The following is a 20,807-nucleotide window of genomic DNA, read 5'->3' on the forward strand; positions in this document are numbered from 1 at the left end:
ATATAAACCTCCAATTTCCTCAGTAGAATAGAAAGTCCATATTATCCACGTCTGCCAAACCATTTGCGGGTCCACATTCCACACCGGTCTTTTTTTATGTTTCTGCACATAATAATGTGCACACTAATAAAGCAGCCCGCCGTTTGCATCAAACATTTTTGCCTACGACAACCGAGAAACGCATGGCAGGATCAACCAGGGAATCATTGTGTAATGTCCTGGGGTTGAGGATGGACGGAATGAAAGATTTGGGACAAGGAAATCAGGAAGTGAGCACGTCCAAGAGCTTAGAAATTGTGTAGTGAATGCCCAGCATAAATGCCCACACAGACTGTACGATTCTAGCAGTCTTATGCCACGATTTTGCCGTCCCAGACAATTTCTACTTCGTGGGGAATTTCTTAGGTTGTAAACAATTGTTGGACATCTTGGCTCGTTCAGTGTGACAGGGTCTAGGTCTGCTGATTCAGTACCACTACGTCTTGGCTCGTTCAGTGTGACAGGGTCTAGGTCTGCTGATTCAGTACCACTACGTCTTGGCTCGTTCAGTGTGACAGGGTCTAGGTCTGCTGATTCAGTACCACTACGTCTTGGCTCGTTCAGTGTGACAGGGTCTAGGTCTGCTGATTCAGTACCACTACGTCTTGGCTCGTTCAGTGTGACAGGGTCTAGGTCTGCTGATTCAGTACCACTACGTCTTGGCTCGTTCAGTGTGACAGGGTCTAGGTCTGCTGATTCAGTATCACTACGTCTTGGCTCGTTCAGTGTGACAGGGTCTAGGTCTGCTGATTCAGTACCACTACGGGCGGTCGTAGACTCCGACAAAAATCTGCCAGTGTCAGAAGTGTAGCCTTTATCGTGAAGTATGGCTGGTGTTACAAGCCGATCCCGGTGACTGACCAATAGGAACACGGCCGGCACTGAGTATGTCCACAATAATACATTTGTTGTGAATAGTCAGATTAATACAAGTTAGATTTAAACAGTTATATGCTTTGCAAGAACAATTTCCCTAATAATCTTGTTTATTTGATTCTGATTTCAGAAATATAAAGTTTGTAGCCTATGTGAAAACTACTAAGATTCATACTTTCAGTTTTTCTGAACTTCACTTGTGCATAAGAGGGAGGATTGCACTGGTGATGCTGGCGCAGGTCAAATACACAACTGCAGGTGACATAGCCTACATCGGCTGACGAATTCTTGTAAGCTGATCGCAGAACCTGACGCCAAAATTGAAGCGAATCGTACAATCTGGCCAGGTTGATATCAATATTTGTATTTGGTAACATGTGATGTAATAATGGTAAAAGACTGAATCTGATGTAGTGTGGGAAGGCCTGCGACACCATAATATCCTACTACACTATATAGTCAAACACATACCTGACAAACACAGCTTGAACCATATTAAACATTATAGGCATAGGGTCGCTGTACATTTCCCGTCTGGAAAAGCTGGGTAACAGGAGCAGAATTCAGGACACAACACCTGTTCAGTTTGACGTCTACAAGGTCTGACTGGGCTTACCAAGCTGAGCTTGGTCAGGTGAGGTGAGGTCTGAGCCTGTGGGTCAGGGTGGTGATAGGTAGAGTCCTGTTGTACTGTAGAACCTGTGTGGACAGGGGCGGGACGGGAGCAACAGAAGAGCCAGTTACAGCTCTGCTCTGTTAGCAGCCTTGTTCCCATCTGCATCACCTCACCCAACTCCAGACCCTCCCTAACACACCCCCCCTTCACTCCACTCTCTAACCCACATACATCCACCACCCCTTCACCCCACTCACCAACCCACATCCACCACCCCTTCACTCCACTCACCAACCCACATCTACCCCCCTTCACTCCACTCTCTAACCCACATACATCCACCCCCCCTTCACTCCACTCTCTAACCCACATACATCCACCCCCCTTCACTCCACTCTCTAACCCACATACATCCACCACCCCTTCACTCCACTCTCTAACCCACATACATCCACCACCCCTTCACTCCACTCACCACCCCACTCACCACCCCTTCACTCCACTCTCTAAGCCACATCCACCACCCCTTCACCCCACTCTCTAACCCACATACATCCACCCCCCCTTCACCCCACTCTCTAACCCACATCCACCACCCCTTCACCCCACTCTCTAACCCACATCCACCACCCCTTCACCCCACTCTCTAACCCACATCCACCCCCCTTCACTCCACTCTCTAACCCACATACATCCACCCCCCTTCACTCCACTCTCTAACCCACATACATCCACCCCCCTTCACTCCACTCTCTAACCCACATCCACCACCCCTTCACTCCACTCTCTAACCCACATACATCCACCCCCCTTCACTCCACTCTCTAACCCACATACATCCACCACCCCTTCACCCCACTCACCAACCCACATCCACTACCCCTTCACCCCACTCACCAACCCACATCCACCACCCCTTCACCCCACTCTCTAACCCACATCCACCACCCCTTCACTCCACTCTCTAACCCACATCCACCACCCCTTCACCCCACTCTCTAACCCACATCCACCACCCCTTCACTCCACTCACTAAGCCACATCCACCACCCCTTCACTAAGCTACATCCACCACCCCTTCACCCCACTCACCAACCCACATACATCCACCACCCCTTCACTCCACTCACTAAGCCACATCCACCACCCCTTCACTCCACTCTCTAAGCCACATCCACCACCCCTTCACTCCACTCACCAACCCACATACATCCACCACCCCTTCACTCCACTCACTAAGCTACATCCACCACCCCTTCACTAAGCTACATCCACCACCCCTTCACCCCACTCACCAACCCACATACATCCACCACCCCTTCACTAAGCTACATCCACCACCCCTTCACTCCACTCACCAACCCACATACATCCACCACCCCTTCACTCCACTCACTAAGCTACATCCACCACCCCTTCACTAAGCTACATCCACCACCCCTTCACCCCACTCACCAACCCACATACATCCACCAGCCCTTCACTCCACTCACTAAGCCACATCCACCACCCCTTCACTCCACTCTCTAAGCCACATCCACCACCCCTTCACTCCACTCACCAACCCACATACATCCACCACCCCTTCACTCCACTCTCTAAGCCACATCCACCACCCCTTCACTCCACTCACCAACCCACATACATCCACCACCCCTTCACTCCACTCTCTAACCCACATACATCCACCACCCCTTCACCCCACTCACCAACCCACATACATCCACCACCCCTTCACTCCACTCACTAAGCCACATCCACCCACCACCCCTTCACTCCACTCTCTAAGCCACATCCACCACCCCTTCACTCCACTCTAAGCCACATCCACCACCCCTTCACTCCACTCTCTAAGCCACATCCACCACCCCTTCACTCCACTCACCAACCCACATACATCCACCACCCCTTCACTCCACTCTCTAACCCACATACATCCACCACCCCTTCACCCCACTCACCAACCCACATACATCCACCACCCCTTCACTCCACTCACTAAGCCACATCCACCCACCACCCCTTCACTCCACTCTCTAAGCCACATCCACCACCCCTTCACTCCACTCTCTAAGCCACATCCACCACCCCTTCACCCCACATACACCACCCCTTCACTCCACTCTCTAAGCCACATCCACCACCCCTTCACCCCACTCACCAACCCACATACACCACCCCTTCACTCCACTCACTAAGCCACACAGAAGACCAGGGTGGTGTAGGGTAGAATGGATACATTGGGCACTGCCCCCAGTCCAGCACCCTGGCACTATGGAATGGGTTGGCATCTAAGGTCTACCTTTTGAGGGGGAGGAAGAAAGAGAGATAGAGGGAGGAGAGATAGAGGGAGGAGAGATAGAGGGAGGAGAGATAGAGGGGAAAGTTCAGAAAACAAGCAGTGACTCAGTTAGCTCAAAACTGAGCCCACATCTTCCTCTCTCTACCTCACACAGGCTCCACTGTGTCCTGACTGGGCACATAAAAAGCAAGTGAGAGAGAGAAAAAAAAAGAGGTGATGAAAAAAATAGATGTTGACATTTTAGTAGTGAATAACAGGATGTGGGTCTAGGTCATAAATGGAACTGGTTTTCTGGAGTCTGGAGTCACACACAGAGTTAGGGTCTGGGCACAGTTCTGCTGCCTGACTGGTTTGAGCTAATGCACGTGTGTTGATGATTCAATTATATCAGGTGACACACACTCTCACACACACACACACACACACACACACACACACACACACACACACACACACACACACACACACACACAGGGTTTATTCAGACATAGGCTAGTCACTCATAGGGAGGAAGAAAATAACACTTTGGACACCTCTACTAACGTCTGTCTGCAGCAAAGGTCAGTAATAGTTGGAATTCCACTGCAAGTCAAGTGCATGCTAGAGGTCGACCGATTATGATTTTTCAACGCCGATACCGATTATTGGAGGACCCAAAAAAAGCCGATACCGATTAATTGGCCGATTTTTAAAAAACAATTTATTTGTAATAATGACAATTACAACAATACTGAATGAACACATATTTTAACTTAATATAATACATCAATAAAATCAATTTAGCCTCAAATAAATAATGAAACATGTTCAATTTTGGTTTAAATAATAAATAAGAAGAAAATAAAAGTGCAATATGTGCCATGTAAGAAAGCTAACGTTTAAGTTCCTTGCGCAGAACATGAGAACATATGAAAGCTGGTGGTTCCTTTTAACATGAGTCTTCAATATTCCCAGGTAAGAAGTTTTAGGTTGTAGTTATTATAGGAATATTTCTCTCTATACGATTTGTATTTCATATACCTTTGACTATTGGATGTTCTTATAGGCACTTTAATATTGCCAGTGTAACAGTATAGCTTCCGTCCCTCTCCTCGCCCCTACCTGGGCTCGAACCAGGAACACATCGACAACAGCCACCCTCAAAGCAGCTTTACCCATGCAGAGCAAGGGGAACAACTACTCCAAGTCTCAGAGCGAGTGACGTTTGAAACGCTATTATCGCACACCCCGCTAACTAGCTAGCCATTTCACATCGGTTACACCAGCCTAATCTCGGGAGTTGATAGGCTTGAAGTCATAAACAGCGCAATGCTTGAAGAACAGCGGCGAGCTGCTGGTAAAACGCACGAAAGTGCTGTTTGAATGAATGCTTACGAGCCTGCTGGTGCCTACCATCACTTAGTCAGACTGCTCTATCAAATCATAGACTTAACTATAACATAATAACACACAGAAATACGAGCCTTACGTCATTAATATGGTCGAATCGGGAAACTATCATCTCGAAAACAAAATGTTTATTCTTTCAGTGAAATATGGAACCGTTCCGTATTTTATCTAACGGGTGGCATCCATAAGTCTAAATATTCCTGTTACATTGCACAACTTTCAATGTTATGTCATAATTACGTAAAATTCTAGCAAATTAGTTCACAACGAGCCAGGTGGCCCAAACTGTTGCATATACCCTGACTCTGCGTGCAATGAACGCAAGAGAAGCGACACAATTTCACCTGGTTAATATTGCCTGCTAACCTGGATTTCTTTTAGCTAAATATGCATGTTTAAAAATATATACTTCTGTGTATTGATTTTAAGAAAGGCATTGATGTTTATGGTTAGGTACAGTCGTGCAACGATTGTGCTTTTTTCGCAAATGCGCTTTTGTTAAATCATCCCCCGTTTGGCGAAGTTGGCTGTCTTTGTTCGGAAGAAATAGTCTTCACACAGTTTGCAATGAGCTAGGCGGCCCAAACTGCTGCATATACCCTGACTCTGTTGCAAGAGAAGTCACACCATTTTTCCTAGTTAAAAGAAATGCATGTTAGCAGGCAATATTAACTAAATATGCAGGTTTAAAAATATATACGTGTGTATTGATTTTAAGAAAGGCATTGATGTATATGGTTAGGTACACGTTGGAGCAACGACAGTCCTTTTTCGCGAATGCGCACCGCATCGATTGTATGCAACGCAGGGCACGCTAGATAAACTAGTAATATCATCAACCATGTGTAGTTAACTAGTGATTATGATTGATTGATTGTTTTTTATAAGATACGTTTAAAGCTAGCTAGCAACTTACCTTGGCTTCTTACTGCATTTGCGTAACAGGCAGGCTCCTCGTGGAGTGCAATGTAATCAGGTGGTTAGAGCGTTGGACTAGTTAACTGTAAGGTTGCAAGATTGAATCCCCGAGCTGACAAGGTAAAAATCTGTCGTTCTACTCCTGAACAAGGCAGTTAACCCACCGTTCCTAGGCCGTCATTGAAAATAAGAATGCGTTCTTAACTGACTTGCCTAGTTAAATAAAGGTGTACAATTTTTTATTTTTATATCGGCCAAATTGGTGTCCAAAAATACCGATTTCCGATTGTTATGAAAACTTTAAAATCAGCCCTAATTAAAAATCGGCCATTGCGATTAATTGGTCAACCCCTAGTGCATGCATAACTCATCCTTATGGTGTTCTTTCATAATTGCAGTTATGAAGTCCACACACACACTGCAACTGGAATATTTAAGATTAATAAACATACACTCACTAGACAGTTTGTGGCCGTGACTTGTTATACACCGAGACTACAAAACATTAGCAACACCTTCCTAACATTGAGTTGCACCCCCCTTTTTTCCTTGAGCGTGAAACTCAGCACCGTTGCAGTTCTTGACACACTCAAACCGGTGCGCCTGACATCACTACCATATCCCGTTCAAAGGTACTTAAATCTTTTGTCTTGTCCATTCACCCTCTGAATGGCACATATCAACAATCCATGTCTCAATTGTCTCAAGGCTTAAAAATGATTCTTCAACCCGTCTCCTCCGCTTCATCTACACTGATTGAAGTGGATTTAACATGACATTAATATGGGATCATAGCTGTCACCTGGTCAGTCTGTCATGGAAAGTGTTCATAATGTTTTACACTGTAAAGCAGACAGAAAGGCATCCAATTACTGTTCGATTGAATGTTAGAATGGGCAAAACGAGTGACCTAAGTGACTGTGCATGGTATGATCGTCAGTGCGATCCAGTATCTCAGAAACAGCTGCCCTTCTGGGCTTTTCACACATGACAGTGTCTAGGGTTTACTGAGAATGGTGCAACAAATAAACATCCAGTCAGTGGCAGTCCTGTGGGCGAAAACAACTTGAAGGAAAATGGCAAGAATCGTGCAAGCTAACAGGCAGGCCACATACAGACAAATAAAGGAGCAGTACAACAGTGGTGCGTAGAATGGCATTTCGGAACGCACAACTCGTCGATCCTTGTCACGGATGGGCTATTGCAGCAGACGACCACAACAGGTTCCACTCCTACCAGCTAAAAACAAGAAGAAGTGGCTCCAGTGGGAACATAATCACCAACACTGGACAATCGAGGAGTGGAAAAACATCACCTGGAACATGACAGTGAGTTCAGTTTAGTCGAGTGGCCTGGTCAGTCCCCAGACCTCAACCCTATAGAGCATCTTAAGGATGAGAAAGAACGGGCTGGTCACAGCATGAATGTACCGCCGTCCAATCTCCAGTAACTGCGTGATGCCATCACGTCAGCATGGACCAACATCCTTGTGGAACGTTTGAACCCTTGTAGAATTCCCAGAAGAATTCAGACTGTTCTGGAGGCAAAGGAGGGTTCAGCCAGGTACTAGATGGGTGTACCTAATAAACGGGCCGGTGAGTGTACATACATACTTAGAAAAACCTTTGTACGCCTGCTTAGGTTGAGAGAACACGCATTGTCCTCTAGCAATCTTATATTTGGTTTTGAGATTAGTAGACCTGCTCTCCCAGTCCCTTCAGACTGACCAGGTGTGGAGTATGTGTGCGGTAGGTAGGTATCCTCCCCTTGTTAAAATGGAGTGATGAGAATCCGTAGCCATACTGGATGACCCCAGCCAAAAAACAACAAACACAGAGGAGAGCTGACCTAGGAGGACTGGCATGGAGCACTGTGGAGCACCACACATTACAAGACAGATTATACTGCTGTGTGCTGGCTGACAAACGACACTCTCCCTGCAGAAAGACAACTGGCTCAGGTACAATACTAATAAACTAGGGATGGGGAAGAAGAAAACAATACAGGTACACATCGGGATGGCTGAATATAAACAGTGTAGTTATTCGCTCCGCAAGGCAATCAAACAAGCAAAATGCCGGTACAGGGATAAGGTGGAGTCGCAATTCAATGGCTCAGACACAAGACTTATGTGGCAGGGTCTACAGGACATCATGGACTGCAAAAACAGCCACATCACAGATACAGACGTCATGCTTCCAGACAAACTCAACACCTTCTTTGCCCGCTTTGAGGATAATACAGTGCCACTGTCGTGGATCGCTAACAAAGACTGAGCCCTCCCCCTCTCCTTCTCAGTGGCTGACGTGAGTAAAACACTTGAACGTGTTAACCCTCGCATGGCTGTTGTCCCAGACTGCATCCCAAGCCGCATCCTCAGAGCATGCACAGACCAGCTGGCTGGTGTGTTTACAGACATATTTAAAATCGCTCCCTATCCCAGTCTGTTATCCCCCCGCTTCAAGATGGCTACCATTGTTCCTGTACCCAAGAAGGCAAAGATAACTGAACTAAATGACTACTGCCCCGAAGCACACCAAGTTCCTGGGCGTACACATCACAGACAAACTGAAACAGTCCACCCACACAGACAGTGTGGTGAAGAAGGCGCAACAGCGCCTCTTCAACCTCAAGAGGCTGAAGAAATTTGGCCTGTCACGCAAAACCCTGACAAACTTTTACAGATGCACAATGGAGAGCATCCTGTCGGGCTGTATCACAGCCTGGTACGGCAACTGCACCGCCCTCAACCGCAAGGCTCTCCAGAGGGTGGTGCGGTCTGCACAACGCATCAGCAGGGGCAAACTACCTGCCCTCCATGACACCTACAGCACCTGATGTCACAGGAAGGCCAAATAGATCATCAAGGACAACAACCACCTGAGCCACTGCCTGTTCACACCGCTATCATCCAGAAGGCGAGGTCAGTACAGGTGCATCAAAGCTGGGACCGAGAGATTGAAAAACAGCTTCTATCTCAAGGCCATCAGACTGTTAAATATCAATCACTAACTCAGTGAGGCTGCTGCCTACACTGAGACCCAATCACTGGACACTTAAATAAAAGGATCACTTTAATAATGTTACTTATCTTACATTACTCATATCACATCTATATACTGTATTGAGACCCAATCACTGGACACTTTAATAAATGGATCACTAGTCATTTGCTGTACCTGCACCAAAACTACAGTATTTTTCCATCATAGTATTTTTCCATCATAGCATGTTCTCCATCTTCTTTTTAAATAGGGAGCCAATTTGTTTTCAGCACTTATTTCCATGACTGATCATAGCTCCCCTGTCCCTCTGCAGCAGACATATGGTGAGCAATTTTATTGTAACATCGAATCGCAATAAAATCAGTGTCGAATCGCAATACATATCGGCAAATAAGTATTGTGATAATATCGTATTCTTAGGTCCTTGACAATTCCGACCCCTAAAATAAACTTTCTCTCTCTGTGTGTGTGTGTGTGTGTTAGGGCTGGGCGATATATATAATTAATTTGATTAATTCTAATTCATGTCTTTGCGTGATACACCAAATACCTGTATCGCAGAATATTTTTTTGTTGTATTTTTCATTTTATGAGCATTTTTGTACGCTTGTTCTCATGTCTTTTTGGTCTCGTCTCGTTCGCTCCTTCTGTGCTGTGTGTCATGTAAAAATCTTCCCAGTGTGAAATAGATCCCAATCGTTCTGATTGTGTTGTGACATCATGCTGTAAAATTTCTCCCAAATGGTAACAGGTTGATTGCTTGTCTATTTGAGCCAGTAAAGCGGGCTTTTACTATTCTTAGGTAGCGGAATGACTCGCTTCCCTCCAGGCCTGAGGGCACACACTTTCTAGTAGGCTTAAATTGAAGATATGGAAAATAGGAGTGGCAATATCGTACGCTATTATCCTCAGTAATTGTCCATCCAAGTTGTCAGACCCGTGGCTTGTCATTGTTGATAAGATTATTGTTGTCTATCACTTCTTCCACACTCACTTTACAGAATTCAAAATTACAATGCTTGTCTTTCATAATTTGATCAGTTATAGTTGGATGTGTAGTGTCAGCATTTGTTGCTGGCATGTCATGCCTAAGTTTGCTAATCTTGCCAATGAAAAAATCATTAAAGTAGTTTTGTGATGAATGAGCCATTTGTTTCAATGAATGATGGAGCTGAGTTTGCCTATTTTTCCCAAAATGTTATTGAAGGTGTTCCAAAGCTTTTTACTATAATGTTTATGTCAATAATCTTTGTTTCATAGTGTAGTTTCTCCTTTTTATTCAGTTTAGTTAAATGATTTCTCAATTTGCAGTACATTTGCCAATCCTTTTGCCTCATCCCTCTCAACCATTCCATTTTTTAATTCTTCATCAATCCACATGGATTTAACAGTTTTTACAGTCATTTTCTTAAATGGGTGCATGCTTATTAGTAACTGGGATAAGCAATTTCATAAATGTGTCAAGTGCAACTTCTGCTTGCTCCTCATTATACGCCATGGACCAACAAATGTTCCTCACATCAACAACATAGGAATCACTACAAAACATATTGTATGACCTCATACTTACTAGGCCCAGCCTTTGGAACAGCTTGATGAACGCCAGTCAATATTTAAATCACCCAGAAAAGAATACTTCTCTGTTGATATCACATACATTATCAAGCATTTCACACGTTACCCAGAAACTGACTGTCAGCACTTGGTGGTCTATTGCAGCTTCCCACAAGAATGGGCTTTAGGTGAGGCAGATGAACCTGTAGTCATATTACTTCAACAGTTTTTAAAAACATGAGATCCTCTAATCTTTACAGGAATGTGGTTGTAAATATAAACAACAACACCTCCACCACTTGCATTTCTGTAAATGTTATAAACTTGTATTGCTACCACTGTATCAAAGGTATTGTCTAAGTGAGTTTCAGTATATGAATGTCATCTGTTACTAGAAAGTTATACATTTTATGAACCTTGGTCTTAAGCTACATATGTTAACAGGGGCTATTTTGAGCATTTTTATGGGATGCTTGCTTGTTTTCATTGCTTTACTGGGAAGCGTAGCAGATATTCTCATGTTATTTAAGTTAGTAGGAAGTCCACTGTGTGCAACTCACCCTGCACTAGGGCACACGCCTCAGTGCTAAAAACATATCTGGTTCATAGGCACATGATTGCTGCATACAATAGTTGTAGGATCAGCAGAGGCATTCAGGGTAGTCAGAGGGACATAAATTAGGTTACTTACATTGTGTCTACCAACGCCCCTGGTATAATGTACATTTGCTGAAGCATTATGAGAACTCAGCGACACAATGGTAGGGATTCAATGAGCTGGGCTTGGGTCATTGATAAGTCATTGTCTCAATGCAGCCTGTCTCAAAAGTTTCAACTGTTCAGAGCTGCCCTTCATAATGCCATTAAAACCCACATGGACTACGATAGAATCGATGTCCATGTCCTGGCGTAGTACATTCTGGAGCAGCTTAGTAATGTAATTATGCTAGTTAGCTAGCTAAATCAAGGTCGAGGGGGTGTGAGAGAAAAATCTGCATGAGCTCAGCCATCCACACAGACGCGCGTGCAATTACTGACTGGAAAATGTTGACGCTGTGAAAAAAATGTTTTAAACATGACGTCACAATCAGAATGATTGGGCTCATTTTGGATAGAAACCTCTCACTTGGTCTCTTTCAAGCCCCTCCCCCTAAAACTCACAACAACAAAGATGAGATCACTTCTTCCTCTCTGAGGTTTAGTCCAACAGAATCTGTCATATGGACACCGAAACACATGGAGACATTAGTTTACTGTAAAGAGGACAAGTTAACCTTTCAAACCATACCCTGTTTGTTTCAACTACTCACAATTCGAACAGAGCCGACACTACTAAAACAGATATACCAATGAACATTCATTCTGGAAAATAATGCCCAGTTTGTCGCACGTGCATTATGGTACCACGTATCGCTAGCAGCATTTTGGTCAAATAAAGATTGTTATAGTAGCCGTTTGGATGACTGTGTTTTATAAATGTTTAATAAGCATAAAACAATTATAAGGAACTGGCAATTCGTTGTCATTCTGAGAAAAAAAGGTATGCCACTTGATTTCAACATGTGAACAAAGTGGACAGGCTAGCATGCTGTTCAAACAGTTGGAGACAGACAGAAGGTTGTGTTCATAACAATTCAACTGTTTTACCTTCTTAGCTGAATGCAGAGCTTGTGAAATTATTCCTAGATCCAAGTTGCCAAACTTGAAATATAAATATTAGCTGGCTACACACTAGCACATGGGCTTGTGCTTGAGAGATAGTTTATGAGATCGGTGTTGATTTTCTATCACGCCTGCTACATTATTAGTGAATGTGCATTATGAATGGTTCTGGTTACATTTGTAAACAAAAAGTGCATTTTTATAGACCGACATGAAAGCCAGATAAGTGACTATTGCAACAACAAAAATGCAGATAAATGATTTTATCAAAATAGTTGTAACTATTAGTGGGTCTTATGGAAGTGGAAGGCATACAGTTGATGTCGGAAGTTTACATACACTTATGTTGGAGTCATTAAAACTCATTTTTCAACCACTGCACAAATTTCTTGTTAACAAACTATACTTTTGGCAAGTCGGTTAGGACATCTATGTGCATGACACAAATAATTTTTCCAACAATTGTTTACAGACAGATTATTTCACTGTATGACAATTCCAGTGGGTCAGAAGATGACATACACTAAGTTGACTGTGCCTTTAAACAGCTTGGAAAATTCCAGAAAATGATGTCATGGCTTAAGAAGCTTCTGATAGGCTAATTTACATCATGAGTCAATTGGAGGTGTACCTGTGGATGTATTTCAAGGCCTACCTTCAAACAGTGCCTATTTGCTTGATATGATGGGGAAATCAAAAGAAAACAGCCAAGATCTCAGAAAAAAAAATGTAGACCTCCACAAGTCTGGTTCATCATTGGGAGCAATTTCCAAACGCCTGAAGGTACCACGTTCATCTGTACAAACAATGGTATGCAAGTATAAACACCATGGGACCACGCAGCCATCATACCGCTCAGGAAGGAGAAGGCGTTCTGTCTCCTAGAGATTAATGTACTTTGGTGCGAAAAGTGCAAATCAATCCCAGAACAACAGTAAAAGGACCTTGTGAAGATGCGGCAGGAATCAGGTACAAAAGTATATATATCCACAGTAAAATGAGTCCTTTATCGACATAACCTGAAAGGCGCTCAGCAAGGAAGAAGCCACTGCTCCAAAACCTCCACAAAAAATCCAGACTACAGTTTGCAACTGCACATGGGGACAAAGATTGTACTTTTGGAGAAATGTCCTCTGGTCTGAGGAAACAGAGATAGAACTGTTTGGCCATAATGACCATTGTTATATCTGGAGGAAAAAGGGGGAGGCTTGCAAGCCGAAGAACACCATCCCAACCATGAAGCACAGGGGTGGCAGCATCATGTTGTGGGGGTGCTTTGCTGCAGGAGGGACTGGTGCACTTCACAAAATAGTTGACATCATGAGGAAGAAAAATTATGTGGATATTTTGAAGCAACATCTCAAGACATCAGTCAGGAAGTTTAAGCTTGGTTGCAAATGGGTCTTCCAAATGGACAATGACCCCAAGCATACTTCCAAAGTTGTGGCAAAATGGCTTAAGGACAACAAAGTCAAGGTATTGGAGTGGCCATCACAAAGCCCTGACCTCAATCCTATAGAAGATTTGTGGGCAGAACTGAAAAAGCATGTGCGAGCAAGGAGGCCTACAAACCTGACTCAATTACACCAGCTTTGTCAGGAGGAATGGGCAAAAATTCATCCAGCTTATTGTGGGGAGCTTGTGGAAGGCTACCCGAAATGTTTGACCCAAGTTAAACAATTTAAAGGCAATGCTACCAAATACTAATTGAGTGTATGTAAACTTCTGACCCACTGGGAATGTGATGAAAGAAATAAAAGCTGAAATAAATCACTCTACTATTATTCTGACATTTCACATTCTTAAAATAAAGTGGTGATCCTAACTGACCTAAGACAGGGAATTTTTACTAGGATTAAATGTCAGGAATTGTGAAAAACTGAGATTAAATGTATTTGCCTAAGGTGTATGTAAACTTCCAACTTTTTTGCACCAAAGTAAATTCATCTCTAGGAGACAGAACGCATATCCTTCATGAGCGGTATGAAGGCTGCGTGGTCCCATGGTGTTTATTAGAGGTCGACCGATTAATCGGAATGGCCGATTAATTAGGGCCGATTTCAAGTTTTCATAACAATCGGAAATCGGTATTTTTGGGCGCCGATTTGCCGATTTTTTAAATATATTTTTTAATACCTTTATTTAACTAGGCAAGTCAGTTAAGAACACATTCTTATTTTCAATGACGGCCTAGGAACGGTGGGTTAACTGCCTTGTTCAGGGGCAGAACGACAGATGTTCACCTTGTCAGCTCGGGGGATCCAATCTTGCAACCTTACAGTTAACTAGTCCAACGTAATAACAACCTGTCTCTCTCTCTTTGCACTCCACAAGAAGAATGCCTGTTACGCAAATGCAGAAAGCAAAGGTAAGTTGCTAGCTAGCATTAAACTTATCTTATAAAAAACAATCAATCATAACCACTAGTTAACTACACATGGTTGATGATATTACTAGATATTATCTAGCGTGTCCTGCGTTGCATATAATCTGACTGAGCATACAAGTATCTAAGTATCTGACTGAGCGGTGGTAGGTAGAAGCAGGCGCGTAAACATTCATTCAAACAGCACTTTCGTGCGTTTTGCCAGCAGCTCTTCGTTGTGCGTCAAGCATTGCGCTGTTTATTACTTCAAGCCTATCAACTCCCGAGATGAGGCTGGTGTAACCGAAGTGAAATGACTAGCTAGTTAGCGCGCGCTAATAGCGTTTCAAACGTCACTCGCTCTGAGCCTTCTAGTAGTTGTTCCCCTTGCTCTGCATGGGTAACTCTGCTTCGATGGTGGCTGTTGTCGTTGTGTTGCTGGTTCGAGCCCAGGGAGGAGCGAGGAGAGGGACGGAAGCTATACTGTTACACTTGCAATACTAAAGTTCCTATAAGAACATCCAATAGTCAAAGGTTAATGAAATACAAATGGTATAGAGGGAAATAGTCCTATAATTCCTATAACCTAAAACTTCTTACCTGGGAATATTGAAGACTCATGTTAAAAGGAACCACCAGCTATCATATGTTCTCATGTTCTGAGCAAGGAACTGAAACGTTAGCTTTCTTACATAGCACATATTGCACTTTTACTTTCTTCTCCAACACTTTGTTTTTGCATTATTTAAACCAAATTGAACATGTTTCATTATTTATTTGAGGCTAAATTGATTTTATTGATGTATTATATTAAGTTAAAAATAAGTGTTCATTCAGTATTGTTGTAATTGTCATTATTACAAATACATTTTTAAAATCAGCCAATTAATCGGTATCGGCTTTTTTTGGTCCTCCAATAATCGGTATCGGCATTGAAAAATCACAAATCGGTCGACCTCTAGTGTTTATACTTGTTCATCTGTACAAACAGCAGTACGCGTGGCACCTTCAGGCATTTGGAAATTGCTCCCAAGGATGAACCAGACCCGTGGTGGTCTACAAATTTGGACCGTGGAGGTCTTGGCTGATTTCTTTTGATTTTCCCATGATGTCAAGCAAAGAGGCACTGAGTTTGAAGGTAGGCCTTGAAATACATCCACAGGTACACCTACAATTGACTCAAATTATGTAAATTGGCTTTAGAAGCTTCTGATAGGCTATGACATCATTTTCTGGAATTTTCCAAGCTGTTTAAAGGCACAGTCAACTTAGTGTATGTAAACTTCTGACCCACTGGAATTGTGATACAGTGAATTATAAGTGAAATAATCTGTCTGTAAACGATTGTTGGAAAAATGACATGTCATGCACAAAGTAGATGTCCTAACCGACGTGCCAAAACTATAGTTTGTTAACAAGAAATTTGTGGAGTGGTTGAAAAACAAGTTTGAATGACTCCAACCTAAATGTATGTAAACTTCCGACTTAAACTGTATGTATGTATGTATGTATGTATGTATGTATGTATGTATTATCCCAGTCCCCGCAGGAGGCCTTTTCGTAGGCCGTCATTGTAAATAAGAATTTGTTCTTAACTGACTTGCCTTGTTAAATAAAGGCTAAAATAAAATGTAAAAAATATTATTATGTATCATCTTTTAACTATATGCAATATTTTAGCTTCCAAAATGTAAGCAGGTATATCTAGCTTCCCAATAAGATGATCTGATGGAATGGCTTGTCCTGCACTTTGTAAAAACCCAGAGTCCATTGAGTGAATATTGGAAAAAGTTATTGATTTCTTTCTAAACATTGCAATGTGAATGCTAAGAGGATTCTAACCATAAAATAGGTGAAGTGAAATGGCAAAATAGTCCTCATTCAAAGGCAAGGGCAATGTGAATACAAAGGCAACCGAGTTCTTTTGCTTTGTTTTTACCCCAGAGTTCCCTTTAAAGAGGACAGAGATCGGTTATAATGAAAGAGAACCATGTGAAAACACCCTAATAGACCAGTGGTACCAGTCAAACCAGTTTGTAATAATGCACTACACTGGCCCTCCCAGCCCTTAGTTTCATTCATGTGTGAGCCACATCAAGAACCATTGCAAAGACAAAGAAGAGTAAACAGAGCAAACAGGACGTTGTTGCGTGTCTGGTAGATATTTCTCAATCAACCAGGACTTGACTGACTGGCTTGTAATTATATTGGCCAGTGGCTCTCAAACCTCTCATTGGGGACACCCAGCCATTCCATGTACAGTATTTAATCTATTCCAGAGCTAGCACAACTGATTAAACTCGTCAACTAATCATCAAGCCCTTGACTAGGTGACTCGGGTGAGGTAGTTCAGGGCTACAACAAAATGGTGAAATGTCTGGATGTCCCCGAGGAGAGGTTTGAGAGCCACTGGCCATGTTAACCCTAGATCAGGGAACCACAATACATTATTTGTTGTAGCCCTACACTGGCACACCTAACTCAATTCGTAATGGGCTTGATGATAAGCCTAGATGACTAATTGAATCAGGTGTGCCAGTTTAGGGATACAACAAATAGGCTATGTGAAATGTCTGGTGTCATTGCCATAGCCTGGCATTAACCTCTAACGTCACAGCATACCAGACCTGTCAAACTTACCTAGCCCAGGTATAGACCTTGATAAAGGAGGCACGTGCTGCTAAACAGGTACAGTCAGTTCAGCGTGAATTAACTCCAACGCATGTACAATGGTATAGGCCTACCCTGAGACGGTAATCCTCTACACAGTATGTGGTGCAAACTACTACCATTTATGAAGTTAGACTTGTCTTGTCTCCCTACAAGGGTGTGACACTACTGTTCAGTGACGTGTATAGAATTAGGCCTATAGAAGACAGGCATGTACACTCGTCATACACATACACTCTTCTTCAGTGTACTTAGTCATCTGATAAAAGAGAGGGTGGGGTTTTTCTATCTGCTCCCCTGCTCTTGGGAAACTCTGGACTTTGGACACACGGGCAGGGCAAGAAGGAGTGACATCAGAGCTGATATTTCCCTTTCACTCCCTCCTTTCCTCTCTTTCCTCAGAACCAACAGGATCTCCATGTGTCACTTGATCTTATCTGCTGGCTAAGTCAGGGGACACTAGATCTTTGGGTTGACACTCAGCCCAGCAGTATCCTATTTGTTTGCAAACACAGACTGCTTTAGTTCCTGCTGTGATGTGGCAAACAAATCAGATCCTTCACCATTTTGTAGTGGATTCTTCTCCCAGCCAGTCAACATGGTGCCTCCAGCCCATGTGAGGCAGTTATAGGCATACTGTCTAAAATATATATATATATATATATATATATATCCCTACTACCTTTCTACAACTATACTTCAGAATGACTAAAAACATGTAGCCAGTGTCTTATCAAGTCATGTGGGCTGAGCATCTGAGATGCAAGAAACATTGATAACAAATACATAAATTGAGTAATCATTACCTGCATCATTATCATCACCATCATAGATTCTATTCATGAACCTTTCAGTAAATTCAAACTAACACCGGTGGTTCTGGTAGCTTATATTATAACACCCTTGAAACATGCAGGGCTAAGGAGGCTGTTAGCCCTGGGCTACGTCAAGTGCAGTGTGAACGCAGCTGAGTGTGGCCTGTATCACACTACATTCTCTATTCGTAGGGCATGTGTATCAGTGTCAATTATGAAAGTAAAATTAGACCAGCAATGAATAACTAGCCATGGATCCGGGTGAATCGTGTCTGTCTGGGGGAATATTCTCTTTCGACTTCCTGGTTTGACGCCCTGCTTTACTTCTGTATCATGACTGTGCATAATGTGTAAGGTGCACTGGCGCACCACAGCTGGTTACTATAATAATTATATTTATTCATAAGAACACATCGTTCGTGTGGGAAACTTATGTAACCAGCTGTGGTGCGCCAGTGCACCTGACACATATGAATGTAACGTTAGACGAGTGAGATAACTATGCTGCATCCATCGCTCTCCTCACAAAACCACTGTCTGTTAGTCAAATCATACCAATGTCTATCAAACAGTACGCAGGCTACTGCAAAACAAACATAATAGTTACAGCTGGTATTTATTATTATTTATCGAACGTTAAAGGTGTTCATATAGGCTCCCTGTCCATACATCCTCTTTCCATTCATATCTGGAGACTGCGTTTACCTGTCCAGTGATGCCCGTGATAACAGCGACCTTCCTCGGCTTTTTCAGCTCTCCGTTCCCCCCGGTGCTGGTAGACGGTTCCGTGCATTGGGCCATTTTTGCGCGTAGTGTTTCAAAGTATTAAACCTGCTGACTTGCTGTTCTGATGAGCAGTTGTGTGGTTGTACGGTAGACACTACAAGCACAGGACCATCTGTAACTACAACATGTGACGTGCCAGGAAGTCCCTGCAGGACAGCCAATCGACAGATGGCAAGTAGCGTCGGAGCAGAGGAATCTTCAGGCAGAAGAGAAGATATTCGGTCTGGGGTTTCCCGTGCTTACTTTGGACAGCGCCGACTAGTTACAGTAGTCCAACATGACTAAAACACTGACGATTGCATAAAGCAGGGATCATCAACTAGATTCAGTCGCGGGCCGATTTTTTTCTTGGGTAGATGGTCAGGGGGCCTGAAGATAATTACAAATAATTTGTAGACTAAAAATGTACTGTAAGAAGCCCAAACAGATATATTTGACTAAAACATAATAATTTCAAACCTTGCTTACATTTGTTTATGATCACATGTCACGAACCGGCTCAAAGCCCGTAACAAAAGGGAGACAACATGGAGATAAGGAATAACAAAATATATTTATTAACTAAGGTAACCTAAATGCAATTAACAATGGTGTGTAAGTGAGTGTTTTGCTTGCATAAATGTGATAATGCAGGGTGTTGAAAGGTGCTAAAGCAAACAACCAACAGGCCACAAAAATACCACAACAAAATCTATGAAGGTGTCTGCATGGAGAGAGTTTCCCCAATGAATGTGGAAGAGGTCTATTTATCCTGGGACACACCCGGGCCCAGGTGTTTCCCATGTAGATGACGACCCTCCCAAGTCCGCCCACCGGCATCCTAATAAGGAGACAAGAGCAAAGAGAGAATATGCCCCCCCCCCCCCATTAAACCGGGGACCAACATGGACCCCGGAACAACGTATCAGCCTCTGCGTCCCAAATTGAATTGACACAGCCTCTGCGTCCCAAATTGACACAGCCTCTGCCTCCCAAATTGACACAGCCTCTGCCTCCCAAATTGACCCAGCCTCTGCCTCCCAAATTGACACAGCCTCTGCCTCCCAAATTGACACAGCCTCTGCCTCCCAAATTGACCCAGCCTCTGCTTCCCAAATTGATGAGGGGTTACGTGTTCACACTTCCACTTGCTCCAGCCAACCTCCTCCTCCCTGGACCTCAGCAACCTTTGCGCACAGGAAGCAACGTTTAAGAGAAAAGAAGAACACAAGACCAGGAGGGAACAGACAGGAAAGATAGAACATGACAATACCAAACAATGGTCAATCACGTAAACATTCAGGAACAGGGCACACAAGAGACCACATCAGCTACAAACTCCAACAAAAATAACATCTCAGGGTCCTTCCTAATTTTTACAACATCTCCCAACGATTCATAGTCACTTCCAACAATTCATAGTCACTTCCCAACGAGTCATAGTCACTTCCCAATGTAACAGAATTTCACTCATTTCAATCATAATGTTCAACGATCTTCAACAGCAGTACATCATTCTAACAGATCCTCTGATGGAAAGCGAATGAACTAATCTACATAAGACGCCATAGTCACAATAAAATATATATATATATTTATCTCGCTCTTCCCCTCTGCTGAGCACACCAGACCACAACCAGAGAAATGACAATCACACTGGGCACCACAGAAGAGAGATGAGAAAAGGAGTTTCCCCAAAACCTACAATAACTCAACCCTAGTCTTCGTGCGGATTTGCGGTGGGTATTTACCACTGTAGCCCGCTGGCAAGGAAATAAACCCCCCAGCACGCTGTCAGATTCCACCAAGCCACGGATGTGCCCCCGAGACA

General features: G+C 43.4%; 1 protein-coding gene across 2 annotated transcripts in view; it reads right to left on the bottom strand.

Annotated features, from left to right (window-relative positions):
• gmds (GDP-mannose 4,6-dehydratase) overlaps window positions 1-19,119 on the bottom strand; it is a 234,279-nt gene extending 215,160 nt beyond the window's left edge. For both annotated transcript variants that reach the window (XM_039001967.1, XM_039001966.1), the window contains exon 1: window positions 18,917-19,119. In XM_039001967.1, coding sequence (XP_038857895.1) covers window positions 18,917-19,012 — 96 coding nt within the window. In that variant the 5' untranslated portion in view covers window positions 19,013-19,119. The remainder of the gene's footprint in view (window positions 1-18,916) is intronic.
• Window positions 19,120-20,807: the final 1,688 nt, after the last annotated feature.

Source organism: Salvelinus namaycush, chromosome 10, assembly GCF_016432855.1.
Source record: "Salvelinus namaycush isolate Seneca chromosome 10, SaNama_1.0, whole genome shotgun sequence".
Taxonomy (NCBI): Eukaryota; Metazoa; Chordata; class Actinopteri; order Salmoniformes; family Salmonidae; genus Salvelinus; species Salvelinus namaycush.